This window comes from Nelumbo lutea, chromosome 3 (genome assembly GCF_056320005.1).
Source record: "Nelumbo lutea isolate HS-2025 chromosome 3, American lotus-T2T, whole genome shotgun sequence".
Classification (NCBI taxonomy): Eukaryota; Viridiplantae; Streptophyta; class Magnoliopsida; order Proteales; family Nelumbonaceae; genus Nelumbo; species Nelumbo lutea.
The window spans coordinates 107,891,272-107,908,161 of NC_142686.1; the positions used below are offsets into that span (position 1 = coordinate 107,891,272).

A 16,890-nucleotide genomic window follows, 5' to 3' on the forward strand; every position below is an offset into this window, starting at 1 on the left:
TAAATTGGTTTTGATCCAAACCCAGTCCATTGGCACCTATATTTTTATCTTAAATAAATAGAATGCATATTAGCTTAATCCAACCGAATTCAATATAAATTTATTAAAAACAGACCATCAAACCCAATTTAATAAATATTTTAGATCGGATTGGTCGAATTCAATATGTATTGGCCCGTCCAATTCATCCAAATTGATTTTGGACTGGACGACGGTCCAGGGACACCCTTAGATCGGACGACGGTGATCCTTCTGATGGTTACAGTGATACAACACTAATACTGGGTGACTGGGCGTCATTTCCTGCGTGCCTCTTTCTACAAAATTCTCATTGATGATGTTCTCTTCCAACGAGATTCCTGTACGTAGTAGGGTCATAGGGTGGGGCCAGGATTGAAGAACCCTTTTCTCAACTTACATCCATTTCCATGCTACGTCGTCCCAACAGAAACCCAAACGGCGTAGGCCCCACATTACCACTGGGCACTGTCCATCGTTCAACGGCTTAAAAAACGAAAGTGTATTCAAGTGTGAACATCTCTCTCTCTCTATGGATTGTTATTTAAACCCCACCAAGGCTCTGCCTTTCCTATCCCATCATCATCGACCACGACCACGATCGAGTCCCCTACTTTCTCATTGTCAGTGTCTCTCTTGCTTCAGAGAGCAGAGCTGAGCTTCGTCCGCCGCCGATTGGTGGTGGTTCTCGCTCTCTCTCTCTCTCTCCTTGTCTGTGTTTGGGCGGAGATGTCTGGGGTGTGGGTGTTCAAGAACGGTGTGGTTCGGCTGGTGGAAAATCCGGCGATAGAGTCGCTGAATGGGAGTCGACAAGGGTCGACCACCCGGCGCAAGGTTCTGGTTCACAGCCCTACGAATGAGGTGATCACGTCCTACGCCGTTCTGGAGCGCAAGCTCTTGGAGTTGGGATGGGAGAGGTATTACGACGACCCAGACCTTCTCCAGTTCCACAAGCGATCCACAGTTCACCTCATTTCTCTCCCCAGAGATTTCACCAAGTTCAAGTCCATGCACATGTTTGACATCGTTGTCAAGAACCGTAACTGCTTTCAAGTTAGAGATATGTAGTAGCTCCATCTCTTCCATCCACCACCACTCATTCCTCTCTCTCTCTCTCCTTCTCTGCACTCTTATTCCCTTCTCTTTCTATCTCTTTTTGCTATTGGGTTTCTTCTTATGAGTGAGTGGGCATGCATGGTGTATGTATGGGGAAAGTAATTATAAATTATAATATTGTATAGCTAGAGCATATAAAGAGGAGTTAGATAGATTTGGGGTTTGAATTGATTAGTCTCCTCTCGTTTTGTAAATGTTATTAGTGAGTGATATATTGAGCAAATTAATAATGAAATATGGGCTATCTGGTTTTCTGTGTGATATTTTCTTCCATTTTCATTTCACATATTCAATACTATCTCAATAGCTACACGCAGTGTTGCTTAATTTGAAGCATTATGACCATGTGGGAAGCCATTCAATTGCAGCATATTTTGATTTATTTATGAAAGAATGGATGGTGATGTGAGCATGTGGTTGATGATGGAGATGTGGATGCATTGTTCTTATAGTTCACTGTATATATAACAATGGAGGGGATTTAAGAGTTGGGGACTGGGTTGGCGACAGCCCAATAGATTGATAAATCTAATTCAAATTCCTGATTCTCATGTATGTCATATTTGAAGACTGTTGGCCATCAAGACCAATACACAAGAAAGCAAATTTGACTCTTTTGTCGACCAAGAGGCACAAAGTACTGAAGACTGAAGAATATACTTTAATGTTTGTTCAATGTGTGTCAGAGAGAGAGGGACGGGGATAATGAAATCCTGTCTTCCAATAAAGAACAAATCTGGGATTTGTTTGTGTTTTCAGTCTCATATATGAGCGAGGGATTTATAAATGAAGAACCACCACCTTCTGACTTCTGAGAAAAGAGAAGATGTACGTACAACCGTCCTACCCATCCCTGCAACAAACATGGCTTCCATGTGGCAGAGCACAACAGAGTGACAGACCATTCTTGCCTCAATTGAATGAGGGGTTAGCCCAACCCCACGGCCCCCACTTAGAATTTGATGGGGTGACCGGTGAAGGTCAAACATCAAACCAAGCACCCCATCTACTGGTTTAATTTCATCTACACTGCAACTTCTATTATTGTTTGGGTCCCAACTCCCAAGGGATAGTGGGTCCTACCTGTTGCGTATATGTCCGCCACGTGTAAACGCTAGAGTAAGTAAGACCATTTACACAACTGGTGGCCTGGGCAAATAGACAAAAAGAAAACATTGATTGGAGTTTGGAGGCTTGTTTGTTTGGCTACAGAAGAAATATTTGCTCCACTCAACTCGTGTCCAGTTTGGATAAGACTATTGACTCTCATCAAACGTGTTCAACAGAGGACCATTAATGCCGAGCTCCTCCTCTGCATCAAATTTTCCATCATTCTGAGTAGTCACCGATCAGATAGATAATAGATCTTTCTTTAGAGAATTCTGTAAGGATCTGGATTTGCAGGAGCTAGATAAGACAATATCTGCCCTATCCACCAAAGATGAGAAAGCAAATATTCCTGTTTGCTAGCTATTTTGTACTTTCATTGGTTTGATTTTGATGCCTGAACCCTTGAAATTATTTATTATCATATGGGTGGTAGTACTGAGTATGAAGAGTACATTATACTGATGTACTCTACACAATCACAATCACAAGCAGGAGGCCAGCCGAGCTCTGAAATTCCTGCATTCATTTTCTCTAATCTCTACACAAGAACCCATTGATGCACTTATTAAATAAAAGGAGTACTGGGTGGTGCTTAATAAATCTTTGTTTCAATCTTTCAATAATGGCGAAAAAGATGGGTAAAGGTGAAGATTCTTGGGAAGGTAATCCACTCGCAGAGTTGCAGAGGCATCGACTAATGACTGCCGACAACCTTGTGGAACCAATTCGACTCATATACTTAAAAAAATCCAATGTGGGTGTGTTGTAGTTTGTCGTGAGCTCATTTGATATACAAGCCATTATTTTAAAGATTGGGATAAAATACTGAGCTGATATGAGCTTGAGCTTCCTCTAGATCTGGTGGGATCTTTTTCTGTTAATGAAAAGAATATAATCTTCAAGGAAAGGAAAGAGGGCGTTGCTTCACAGACAAGGATTCATCAACTTTTTGGGTTTTGGTTTTACGTGCATGGTTGTAGTAACAGTTCATGAAGTTGAAAATAATTTCTTATTGACTAATTAATCTAGTTAGGGTTCCTTCACTTTCAAATATCAGTACAGTGTGTATGTTTATTATAGCTCATGATGATCATGAGTGCTATGACTCTAGCTGATCACCATGATCACTTTGGTTTAATCCAAGTATACACTCAACATTTATATAATATTTCTGATTTCTCTACTATCAATTGCAGAGGTGGGATTTGGAGTCCTTAGAGTTAGGCAAGAATTTTAGGGAAGTATTCATTATTGTTAATGCACGCATGTATAGAAATCCACAGGGAAGCTGCTATTCTCTTGTGCTTTTATTTATTTTTTTTTTCAGGCGCCACCTTAATTAAATTCCATGAGAGTAGGCATCTACGTCAAAGTTTGGTGCCTTGGAATTATTGTTAATTTGGTAGAGGAGAGCTAAGTAAGCCTAAGAAAGGTAGGTAGGAGACGACTTCTGTTGCTCAATATGTATATAATATTCAAACCAAGGTGGTTGGAGAAAAGTAAGATGTTAGAAAGTTGAGAGCTGTATGAAAAAGGAGGGTTTGAACCTTGAAGAGTGTGAAGCTTGTTAGGTTGTCTTGCATTGCAAATTTGCTGAAAACCCAATACCTACACGTGTCTCGAGCCTCCAAGTAGGTTATCATTAATTTCATTCATTCTAGACCTGGGTCAAGGCCTTTTTTTTTCAGTCATTTCGGATTCATTCATTCTTGTTCAAGGCATTTTTTCAAGTCATTTGACATTTTGGGGTCGAATTGTCCTAAATATTATTCAGGTTGGGGTTGAATCACAGGTCAGATGGGTCAATGATTCAATCAATCGGTCAATTCGTCGTTGAACAAATTAATGATTTTTTCTTTAAATGGGATTAAGCGTCTGGTTGAAATGACTTACGGTTCAACTGTATAATGGTGGTTTTAAAAAGAGGCTTTAAACCTAGGGTCAATTTGGGTGGGCCCAATTTGAGCCCAGACTGACCCAATCTGGTTGAGTTTGTCTAACTCAAGTGCATCAAATTACAATGCAAGGTAGCTTGGGTTTAGAAGATTGGGCTTGACTCCAGGCTCGGGCCTTAGGCCCAAAGCTTAGGGTTGGGCTTGGGTTGACCATAAACCCAGCCCGGCCCACATGACTTGCACCCCCTATTTAAACCTTGAAAGAGTAGTCGTACTCATAATTTGGTTTGAATTGTGGGCCTATTTTTCAAACTGAACCAGTAGGAATGGCAACAGGGCAGGTTTGGGAGCAAGGATCATATTCCCTATCCATGAACTCGATTTTAAAATAATTCTCAGTCCTCGACCCTGACCCTTGTTGGAGATAAAAATTGTCCTCTATCCCCAATCCCGATGGAGAAGAGTTCCCCATGGGGACCCAAATCCCGAAAATTTTTAATTAACAATATTTTTTGAATAATATTTAATATATACAATCGGGGTTGGGACGGGGACTTCATTCCCCATTGCTATCTCCACACCACCAAAGCAATCCCCATCCCTGACCTTAAGGTCAGGTACCTGGTGTTGATGGGGAAAACTGCCATCCCTATGAACAACTGGTTGATTGGTTTGGTTCTTTAGTCTTTTGTTTTTGTTTTTTTTTATATTTATACTACATTATAAATAAACATATAATTATATAATATAAATATTAGAAATACATATATTATAAATATATCTCCCAGTTGATTCGATTAACTACTGGTTTTTCATATTGATTAACTGAAATCAAACTGTTACCTTTGACTTTAAAAATACGAACCTGAAGTTGAACCAGTGGTTCAATTAGCCAGAATTTTTTGTTCAATTTCATCACTTCGGTTCGGTTTTTCAGTTTTTGATGAACACCCTGCAGCTTGTTAGGTTGCGTTGCATTGCAGGGTATTAATGCAAGATAATAAGCAAACGACGTGGCTAACTAAAAGCCAAATAAATAAGAAGAGAAGGTAATGGACTGCATTATTGTATTTGTAGACATCCTTTGAAGAATAAAAAGAAAACCACCGTCCTGAGCTGATGAGCTCTCAATGAAGCAGGATCAAGTCTTCTATAGGTGCAGATGACACCCATAAACTATATACAGTTGCCAAGTTAACTGTTCAGTTAAAGGGTTTTTGCTAAGAAGAATCGATTTCTTCTAAATTGTTTCTTCATGATCTATTGATTTTTAAGGCATTTGAAAATTCTTCAATTTCTTTAGGGGGTGTAATTTGGATGGGTCCAACTCAGCCTGTAAATTTTACATGAACTGGAATCAGATTTTTTATCATCAGACTTTGCTCATAAGCACATATTTTGCTTGCATACATGCTTATATATGCATTTTTTTTTCGGTAGTAAACCATACATATATGTATATAAATTTATATCAATTTTTAGTGTGAACTGATTGATCAAACCTAAGTATAGCCCATGTTGGAAATTGGGATCAGGAAAACTTTGAAGCGTGCCTAAAGACATTGTCTTTAAAATGTTATTTTCCCCACTCAGTTTTAATAAATTTGTTGTTGAGTTATAGGCAAATCTATTCATAAGATACAAAAGAGTCTTGAATGAGAATTTGCAACCAATAAAGTTGAAGAATTTTCGAAGAAACATTTTGTAAGACAATAGCAAATGAAACTGAGAAAGATAGGTGTTTTTCAAAAACTTGTGTTCAATTGCTTGATTCACATTCCTTAAATAGTTTCTAAAGAGGCAGGGAGAAGAGGTAAGTGTTAATTCAAAAAAAGACTATTTGAACAATTACAATCTTTGATTGTTAAAAGGTAATTGAGTGTTAACTTTAAATAGTGCCTCTTGATCACATCCGACCGGATTGTGACCGCTGAAATCATCAATAGTCAAACTCACAAAAGGTCAAAGTCGACTTACGCAGACCATTGTACCATACACACACGTGCATGTGCATTACACAGTAACAAACCTCCATACTCTACTCTTTATATTTCTAAGCAAGTGTAAATGAACTATTTAAAAACTTAAAACAAGCACAGTAACTCTCTGATATGGAACAAGTTGAAAACTGATTTTAATAAAAGAAAACATCAATTCTCTAACAAAGAGCCTCTTCCTTAATGTCCCTTGAAGATTCTGTTTTTTTTTTTTTTTTATTTCTACATATAATTACCATTCTTATGTTACGAGTGGGCACCCCGTGGAATTGATGCTTACGCTAAGAGATCTCGTAGGTGCATCTATATTTTTTATCATACATTTTTACGGAAAGAAGAAATAAACATGTAGTCAGAGATAAAGGGGCCATTAATTAAATAACAACTGCAATGCCTGAACTAAATGACTAATTGTCTTGCTTTCTAGTGAAATAAGTTTTTAAGGATGCTGTGAGCTCCTTAATTAAATAACTTCAGCCAGTTATCTAATGGCCCCTAGATTGATTAAATCCACTCCAGAATCAATTACGAAAAATAGAATAACTGAAAATTTGAACCTTTGAAGGTTTATATAGAGAACAGAGCCATCACAAAGCACCTCCATAGATTGGAAATTACATCTGCTATCATGGTTGCAGGATTCCCTTCTGATCCCCAAATGAAACACGAACACGCCAGCAATTGAAATAAATTCAAAACATACCATGTTTCATCATAGCGGGTTGAAAGGGAGACCTGCAACAGTGCGACTTGTGCTCTCCACAGATTGGAATTGAACTCTCCTGTAAGAAAAAATGTTGTTCTGTGTAAGTACTTCCTTAGCAAACTTTCAGGAGAATCTGAGAGTGATTTTTACAGGCTGGTGTGTCCCTTTCTTAAAGAATCAAGGAGCAGAAAAAGAAAAACAAGGGAAACTAACATTTAATTTTATTGTTTGATCATAAAATAATATCAGTACTATTTGCACAAACAGGACGCCGGTCCACATTTACAATATATCCTTTCACCCATGAAATACCAAAGGAAAGAAAAAGAACTGAGTTTAGCCAACGTCTCTGATAATGTTTTGTTACCACTATCAGAAAACTGTTTGGAAACCCTTTCCACTGGTATCGAAACTCTTCTCTACCGAATTCTATCACATGGATTGAAGCTTCGCATATAAATAATAGAAAATACTTTTCTGTGTGCACCCAAGCATTAGTTGGTGCAATCAAATCCTTGACAAACAGAAACCCAGATAATCAGGACCAAAAGCAAGAGAACCCCAAGAACAACCAACTTTATTTTCATGTTTTGTAGCCACATTTTCCGCCGGACTTTTGTGCCTACTTTCTTGAATTCTTGAGCCTGAGAATATCATCCAATGAATCTGTTAAATACTTGCATAGAACAAATTCATAGAAGAAAAAACAGAAGTCTACAATCAACCAAGTTATAGAATTAACCTACCTGAGAACGAAGATCTTCTGTTTTGTCAGCAAGAGTATCTAGCTTCTCCCCTCTATCAAGAGCCTGGAAAAATTATAGGGAAAAATTCCTGGGTTAATTGCTAAAAAGTCACCTGATGCAGAATAGCCAAAAATTCACAGGAAAGGATCTGATTGAAAGAAATAATGGTATGCGGGAACTTACTTCTGCATGACACCATGACCACAAAAAACATGAACTGGATGGACAAATATATAGAAAAAGGTTTCCAATCAAGCAGGCCTTTTATTTTCTATAAAAAAAAAATCTAACCCAACCACTATCTGAACACAACCTGGTGCTTGAACATTCTGTTTTTCTGAAACCTGTTCTACCACTCTACCATTCTGTTCTTTTCAGTGCCAGATCTATTTTAAATTATGAGATCTACCATTTCTCACTACTTCAACCCATGCCCTTTTTGGTCTGTCCCTATCTCTTCTAGTCCCTTCAACGTTGTAACAGATTACTTTTTTTTGTATCAGTACTGTAGATGGTCCTGAACATTAGCAAAACCATCTTAGTCTACTTTTTTGTAAATATTGTTTCTTGACTGCCCATCACTCTGCAGCGAGCGGATTTCCACATTGAGTTATCTCTTGGTAATATAAGAGGTCACATTGAGTTTTCACTTTTAGCTAAAGCATCAGCCACAACATTGAAGTTCCTAGAAATCCATCTGAGAGAGAACAAAAATTTCTTGCAAGAAGTGGGCAATCCTCCAGGGGCCTTCACTTTTCCTTTTGGCCCACCCAATGGTGATTCTAGAACCTCCTTCCACCAGTAACAACTCCACCTGTAGAGCTCTAGTTGCCCAAAGACCCACCAAAAGAGCTTGAGCCTCAGACTCAGAAGCATCTCCTTCCATCAGTAACATCCTCTTGAATCATCATCATCATCATTCATGCCTTATCCTAACTATATGGGGTTGGTTGCATGAATCCTGTTTGCCAACCCATTCTATTTAAAACCATATCCACCCACTGTCAAATTATTAGTGCCTAAATGATTTCTTACTACTTCTACCCATTTCTTTTTTGGTCTACCCCTAGCTCTTCCAGCCCATTCCACTTGTAACAAATCACTTCTAACTGGGGCTGGTAGTGGTCTCCTATGCACGTGACTAAATCATCTTACTCTACTTTCTCTCGTTTTATCACCTATGGAGCTACTCCTAGGTTCCTATGGATGACTTCTTTCCTAATCCTATCCTTTCTAGTTTTTCCACTCATCCATCTTAACATACATTTCTTCCACTCATTTTCTGGACATGTTTTCTCAGGACATCCTCCCAAATATGTTTAGTTAATTCATCCATGACTACATTGACTAGTGCAAATAAAAAAGGACTAATTGGTTAGCCTTGGTGAAGTCCCATTATAACTTGAAATTCTGATGTCTCTTCCATAGGTGTTGTAATAATGGTTGTTGCACCCTTATACATGTCTTTAATTAGGTCTACATCACTATTTGGCACTCATTTCGTTTCCAAAACCCACTGTATTATCTCTCTAAGAACCCTTATCATTTTCTCTCTCTAGATCAACTGATACCATATGAAGATCTCTCTTTTCCTCTCTAACTTTTTCTATTAGTTGTCTCAATAAAAAGATGGCTTACATGGTTTGTCTCCTTGGCTTAAAACCAGATTTTTTTAATATACTTGTTTCATGTTGTAACCTCTACTCAATTAATCTTCCCCAAAGTTTCATACTCTAGCTCATGAGTTTACTCCATAATAATTATTACAACTTTGTTAATTGCCTTTTTTTAAATATAAGCACCATAATGCTCTTTCTGCCCTACATTAGGGGATGGCAAATAGATGGGTTGGGTGCAGGTCGAATACCAACCCATCCATTAATCACCCACAACTAGACCTGCTCACAGGCTCGGATGGGCCGGGCTTTGTCTCTGTATCAACAAAATACATTCAGGCCCGAGCCCAAGCCCAGTCCTCATATAAAGCCCAAAGCCTGGCCAGAAATTTGAAAACAGATTTCTTTTTTTTTTTTTTTGTTCAATAAAAAAGTGTTTTATTTATATTAAAAGCCTTCAAAACACAAGAATAATAAAAGATCCCAGTATTACTTGAAAAAAGAGATGAGGAACAAAGAAAAAATATTGTATATATTTTTTTACTAAATAAAATATGTTTTTTATTATATAATATCTATTATCAAGTAAGGGTCAGGCTTGGGCTGGACTTTTTTGAGAAAGCCCGAGCCTGGCCCGAAAAAAGGTTGGGCCTGGTGTTTTAGGCCCAAGCCCGTGGGCCTAAAGTCATGTCCAAGCCCGACTTAGAACAGGTCGGGCCAGACTGGGCCGTCAAACTACCCGGCCCATGAACAGGTCTACCCACAACCAATAACAAATCATGTCAAACACAATTGCCCCATTTCTCAACTATTTTAAGAAACGGGATTCCATCTCTCTCCCTCCCTCCCTTCCTCCCTCCGATGGCGCTCTTTCTACCCTACATTAGGGGATGACAACTAGATGGGTTGGTATTTGACCTACACCCAAGTGATCCAACCCATCTAGTGGATGGGCTTTAGCTCATTCAGCAAAAACCATCAAGTGGCTAGCTGACTCTGGCAGTGGTCCATGGGCTTTAGCTCATTTCTTGGCTGAAGTAGAGATGTCCTATTTAACTTAAATGCACAGCTGGATTGGATCCCTAGGGAGCTAAACTCTGATGCGGATGGTCCAGCAAAAGCTGATGCTCACAGGGATTTCTTGTTTAGTGATAGCTTTCTTCCTACTTAACATTTGAGTTGTAATTTCTGTGTACATCTTCTTATGTACCCACTATTTCATTAATAAAGTTACCATCTTTTTCAAAAAAATAACAATCCATGTCAAACACAATTATTCCATTTCTTAGCTATTTGAAAAAATGGAATTCCATCTCTCCCTCCCCCCTCCTCTCTCTCTCTCTGATCACCATCACACACCAGCTCATATTAGCAAAGCTAAACCATCCCTCCTCTCTCTAAATGCAAGATGAATGCATACATAAAACAACAAAACATTGCTTAGAGGAGTGATATCTACTATTGACGGAGTGAATAACAATGTAATAGGGCACTTATTTTTATTGATCCACAAAGACAACAAATAACCAGTAATGGAGCTCTAACAGTGAAGAAACCCTTAGTGAATGACCAGCACAACAAGGTCAATGAACAAGGGTGTCGTATACACATGTCAATCAAATATGCACTAGCAGCTAGGCTCTTCCTACTCACAAGGGATGGTCATAAATTTGATGGCCAAATGATTGAGCGGCAACTCTGTCAAGCCAAGTCATCAATTATTGATGCCACCGGCACTGGAACCACTATTGCAAGATTCTTGGTTGTGTCACAAGGGAACATCCATTTTGGCATCCCTTCATCAGAAACCCAAACCTGCATTGTTGAGTTCTACACCATTCATACTTGGTAAGTGGATCAAAATAGAAGACGACGCAGATGTTGGTAGAAAGGATGACACTATTATAGCCATTTCTGCGATTATAGTGAGGCCCACTAATGGGTTTTAGGTGGTTACAATGTGCTGGGTTTCAGTTAGATTTGGAGTCTCATAGTTGCACAAGAGATGGTTGTACCAACACTGGCCATGGTGGAGGCAACATCGTAGTCATTAGTGGCAGGGTAGTTTCTAGAGCAACCAATTGGAAAGGCATTGATTGCAAGGATTGGGAATAATCTATTGATTGCATGGGGGCATTAGAAATTGTTGGCTTTGTCTACTACGCCAGCATTGTCAGGGAGGGGTGAGGATATGAGCCTTGTTGATTTGAATTGTGTGATTCCATGCATGTTTTTGAGGAGAATTTTAGAGACTGGTTAAAGGTAGAGAAAAGAAAACAGCTGTAGAATATATGTTTTAAAACATCCTCAACCCAACTGACTCTAGCCCTTTTCATGTAACCCAAATGGATTACTTGACCCATTTTGTCACACCTGTTAAACAGTTGGATTTGGATTGTGTGTATGCATTGGGTTGAAAATTGCCACCAATATCCAACATAGATCACTTCCTTAAATAGATTTCTTAGAATGCCTTGTAATTAGCCCTTACTACTGTTTTGAGGGGCGACTTCAATGCATGGTATGTGCGATTAAAAGATGTGGCACATAAAGGGCATCTCGAGCACTTGGGGTTGCAAGAGATACTTGCCTCATAACAGGCTCCCCATGAACACAAACATAACAATGTTTCAAGGAATTGTATATACATGCATACATATATTAAGTAATTCCTAGATGCAGAATTAGAGAGGCAAGATGTATAGAACTAACTAATCATTGTAAACCATTATCATATTTTTCTATCCATGTCCACGTTAGTTTCAAGATAGACTATCAGTGTTTGGTGCAATTCAATACCTTGTCTATATTTTCCAGCATAATACTTTTAACCTCTGAAACCTGAGCCTTCACTTTTAAAAGCTTCTCAATCTCTTCAGCATGGTCAATGATATATTGCATGTGCTCTTTCATAACTGGTCTGCAGATATTCAGAATCAATTTTTTTTTTCAGTGGTAGTAATTCCTATATATTTTTCTACAAAGAAAAAGAGTGAAAGGAGGAAAGGACCTATATATAAGAATCTAAATCTTGATAAAATTCTCAGAATTCTAAGATTTTGCTAGGCTTCATAGTGTTAGAAGGCTGAAATCCATAAGGAACAAAAAGAGCATAATACAAAAAGAAATAAAGGAAAAAAAGGAAGATAGGAAGAATCTGAAGGAGAAAATAGGAAAGAAGGGGAAAATTAAGGAAGAAAGATATGAACAGTATTAAACTTACATTCTTGTGAACTTTCTGAATATTTTGATTTGGGTTAAAACCTAGGGAAAATGTTCGAGTTGTAGAAAGATATAGCATCTCTAGAACAAACATACCCAAACTCCTTGTTGAGACTCTTGGCAATGGCTGTATCAGCTTTACCCCCACTATATCTCTTTTTGAAGTCAGCTTTCATGCGTTCCAGAAAAGCTATAGACACCTGCTTCCCAACAGATTCTTTGGCAACTACACAGTATGCTGTGACATCCAAAGAGCATCAAGAGATGAAAAAAGTCATGTCACATTATCCTTAATGAACAAAAAGATAAGAACAAGAAAATGATTCTTCCATTATTGCATTACATGCACAACTCTTTAAGGCTTAAGCATTTGAAGTGTGACTGCAATATGCTGAAAGAAAAGGATAATGCAACAGCATTTCCCGATTCATCCTATTGCTCAGCTCAAAAAAAAAAAAAAAAAATCTATGCTTTACCATCTCTGAATGGACCAATAGTATAATCTAAACAATATCAAACATGAATGGAAACCGTAATTGTGCAGCAATAGCTCAGATTCTAGATATGATAAGATACCCCAAATTCAATTTTCAAAGGAGGGAGTAATAACTTCCTCCCCCTATTCAAACCTTTCAATTATAAAAACGAAAAAACAGAGAAGACAAGGATTTCTCTTTTTCTCCATATGAGGTTTCAAGTTTCAACAACTTAAGCTAATTTGGCCCCGAAAGACATCAAAGGAGGCAAAGGAAATTCTCATTTTTAGACAGTGCTTTATATTTTCACTTGTCTCCATGAAAGTCTATAATATTTTCTTTTTCTGTTATACATATATCCTTTTTTTCCCTAATTAAGTATAGAATTATAACCAGTCTTCTGGTCTAAAATAAATAAATAACAATAACTCGAACCAGTCATATGGATCGACCACTATTTGTCAATGAGTCAGGGCAAGTCGACCAAGTCTACAGAAAAAAATATATTCCACTGGTTAAGCTTCGATTATAAGAATTCCTCTGAAACTAGAAGTTGAATTAGTTGTAACTTTTTTTACATTCATCTTATGAAGAAGAGCCATTGAAAAGTCTCTGGATCGGTCATGCTCTGAGTCAGTAGTCCCTTTAGATCCAGTCCAAGTCATCTCAAATTCACTCAAAATCCAAATGTGAAATCAACTACGAGTATACGATGGAGGGACAAGCCACATAACAAAATGGAATTATTTTCGGTTAATCCCTAAACGGTAAATCAGATCAGAACAACACGATAAAAAAGAAGATCTCCGAAACAAAACCGAGGGAAAGAAGCGGAAAAGATACCATAGCCGTCTTCGACGAGGAAGTTGAAGGTGTGATGATCGCAACTGTAAGTGAACTTATTGTTACCGGAGGGGAGTTTCTGAAGGCACTGAGATGCGATAGCCGGGAAATTTCCGGTAAACTCGGTGTACTCGGCCAAGATCATGGTCCCTCGAGCCACGAAGCTGTAGATAAACGACTCCTGTTGACTCATCTCCTGGTTCTTGATTCAGCCGGTAACGGAAGAGAAGAGACACCGACTCAATGAACGGGCAGCTGTTAATAAATCAACATTTGCCAGAGAATGCTGGCTCTGCTACCTGCTAGTGCGTGGTTGGTATCCTAACTGCGGCGATTGTTGCTTTAGTTTAGAAAAGGGAAAAGAAATGTCTTTTTCCAGAGCAAGCAAGGTAAGCAGGAACAGTGTTTTGAGTGTGAAAGAGAGAGCAAGAGTCAGACAACAATGGAGTGTGATTCAGACATTCTCGGCTCCTGCTCTGCTGCTCCTCCCCCACCGGCGTATTTTTGCAACTCAAATCACAAAATTTTAATTTTCATTGAGAGAGAGAGAGAGAGAGAGAGAGAGAGAGAGAGAGAGAAGCAGAGAGAAAGCAGAAAAGGAAACAAGAACGGCCAGACGGAGCGGTGAAATCAAATGTCTTATTCTTGAGTTTTCGGACAAAAGATAACAGTAATTGTGATTTGTGAGATTTATTTATTAGATAAATTACAAATACCCCCCTGTCCTATGGGGTCGTTCGTATCACGTATGGGGTCAGTGACAATTACCACCCCTGAACTTCCTTTGCGACAATGACCCTTCAAATTTCACTTTGAGACAAACACTCCCTCATTAGTTAACAAACACTCCCTCCGTTAGAGTTCCATTAAAGATTTTTTTAATTTTTTAAAATTTTTTATATTCTCAAATTATTCATTTCTTATTTATTTAAAGGATTTATCATTCAAAATATTAAACGCCTTTTGATTAGGAGTGGATAAATTTTATGTTTTAAGATGAAGAAAGACATTCACATCAGTAAAATAAAATAAGAATTTAAAGAAGCTTGTTTTTCTATGTTAATAAAATAATTCTTGTTATTTTAGTTGGTTTTGGAGAAAATGGAGATATTTTTAGGTCAATTAGGGCTTAAGAGAAAAAAGTGAGAAAAATAAAATAAGAACGATTCATAATGATATTTTGGTAATTTAATGCATCATGTATCTAATTTAACAGTAAGGGTATTTGTTGCAAAGTCAAAGCTGAGGGAAGTCTCTATTGCAAATGAAAATTCAAGGGGGTATTTGTTAATGATCCATAGTATAAAATGTCTTTCTAATTTACTCTTATTTATTTATTGATTTTTTATTTGATATATACATATCCTCTAAAATTGCCACATGTCAAATTCTCAAAGTTGATGTTTAAGAGATCACATCAACGCCTCACATACACATCTTACATCTTAGCCTGCATTAGGAACATCTCGGGTACTTGCCATCCGAGATGTTCTTAATACACGATTGTAATGTTCCTTCCCCTGTGGGGCGCTGATGTAAACTTGATGTTTAGTATCAAATTTGAAATGGTGAATGGTGGACTTGCACTTTCTATGGCTTTTTTTTTTTTGATCCTTTAACTCGAGTTAGATTTGGATCAGGTTCAGGTTTGGCTGATCCATCCTGTTAGATCATGATACCTCTACATATAGAGGGGTATTCTTGAAATTTGCTACTTCTAACTTTGTACTCTGGAAGTTGAAGATATCATTTTTCATGTTTATTTTGGTTGTTCTTCCACTACCAATGGCATAACCATAAAAATGATATTTTAGAACCTATACATCAAATCTTAACCAATCAATACATATTGACTTGTATCAGTTGATATGTATCGTACAGGGAGCTTTGCGATACACTCCTATAAAGGATGTATCAGGGTTTTGACCGATTCAAGGGGTGGACAGACCTTAAACCGGCCCCTCTGAATAGGATTTGAAAAAAAAAAAACTACTGATATACCTCTATCGACATATCGAACATATCAGTATTTTGAACCTTGACCTTTACCTAAATTAATGGCCCTTAAAGTTTTCAAATTATGTTATAAAAATACAATTGAAAGGTTGTGGATAAAGTCGAGTTGGTATTAGGTTCATCCTTATAGGGTCAAGGCAAGGTCAGGATCAAATTGGGTTCAGGTGGGAACGTTAGAGGGTTGGGTTAGAGTCAAGGCAAACTTGTACTGAACCCAACCCCTTTACATCCCTAAACTTACTTATTGTAATGAATCTTTGTAGAAAATGACCTACCATTTTGAATTTGGGATTTCTTGGACATGTTTGGGAATCAGTTGAATCTCTATTTCAGACTTTCAGTTTTCATATTATAGATTCGAGGGGAGTTTGGATCTTCTGCACTCGAAGTATGTGGGTGGGGGCACACTTCCAATAACAAATGAACACGTCTTGTGTTCAAAGTGTGGAATGCGTGGAGTGAGATTAAATGGTAAAGCTTCCATTAGATTAATATTTTATTTTTTTTAGCTTAAAAAAGGGGATTGCAGTCGATAAGGGCAACTATTGGGTCCTAAGCCCCTAATATCAATAAAAATAATCTTTTTAACATAATTATTAAAATATGCTAACTTTTTTTTTTTAAATATCAAATAGGGGCAGAAACATTCTTCATCTCCTTCTTCCTTCAAACCACTAAACAAATCTCCCCCAAGATTAATAAATATTGATCACAAATCTCTACCTTTTTGTCCCTTGTAGTTGCTAGCTTGCTGCAAGCAAAAATGGTGAAGCCCACTATTGCATTTTTGCATTTCATAATGTGTATCGTGCTTCTCCACTTAGCATATTCATAAACCTCTTCCAATTTCGATTTCTAGGCTTTAAAGGCATTCAAAATTGCTTTAGATACCTCTAACAGGCTTAGTAGTTAGAACCAAACCGTCAATTTGTGTACTTGGTATGGTATTTCATGTATTTTTCTAACTACTTCAGAAGAATAACTCATAGTAGTTCTGCTCTAAGTTTGGAATGACTCAGATGTAGAGAAGAAGAAGAAGAAGAAGAAGAAAAAGAAGAACGGGAGAGAGAGAGAGAGAGAGAGAGAGAGAGAGAGAGAGAGAGGTGGGGAGATTCATTCGATGGTCTGG

At 37.8% G+C, this 16,890-nt stretch overlaps 2 protein-coding genes across 5 annotated transcripts; one reads left to right on the forward strand and one right to left on the reverse strand.

Annotated features, from left to right (window-relative positions):
- The first annotated feature begins 581 nt into the window (after positions 1 to 581).
- LOC148867477 (flowering-promoting factor 1-like protein 3) lies at positions 582 to 1,395 on the forward strand. The gene has a single exon (XM_088979678.1). It carries the CDS (start codon positions 748 to 750, stop codon positions 1,084 to 1,086), a length of 339 nt encoding a protein of 112 aa, XP_088835804.1. The 5' UTR covers positions 582 to 747; the 3' UTR covers positions 1,087 to 1,395.
- A 5,088-nt stretch (positions 1,396 to 6,483) lies between these two features.
- Positions 6,484 to 14,411, reverse strand: LOC148867478 (vesicle-associated membrane protein 724-like). Of its 4 annotated transcripts, none has more exons than XR_016110181.1 (6): positions 13,746 to 14,411; positions 12,523 to 12,664; positions 12,004 to 12,124; positions 7,589 to 7,651; positions 7,210 to 7,486; positions 6,484 to 6,918 (listed from the first exon to the last, which is right to left on the reverse strand). XR_016110181.1 is itself a non-coding variant. In XM_088979214.1 (6 exons), the coding sequence occupies exons 1-6, from the start codon at positions 13,936 to 13,938 to the stop codon at positions 6,849 to 6,851; spliced, it is 657 nt and encodes a 218-aa protein (XP_088835340.1). In that variant the 5' UTR covers positions 13,939 to 14,411; the 3' UTR covers positions 6,484 to 6,848. The 4 variants fall into 4 exon arrangements, 3 of the variants coding, with proteins under 3 accessions (XP_088835340.1, XP_088835339.1, XP_088835338.1); XM_088979214.1 differs by having other exon boundaries at positions 7,419 to 7,486; XM_088979213.1 differs by having other exon boundaries at positions 7,316 to 7,486.
- Between the last annotated feature and the right edge of the window lie 2,479 nt (positions 14,412 to 16,890).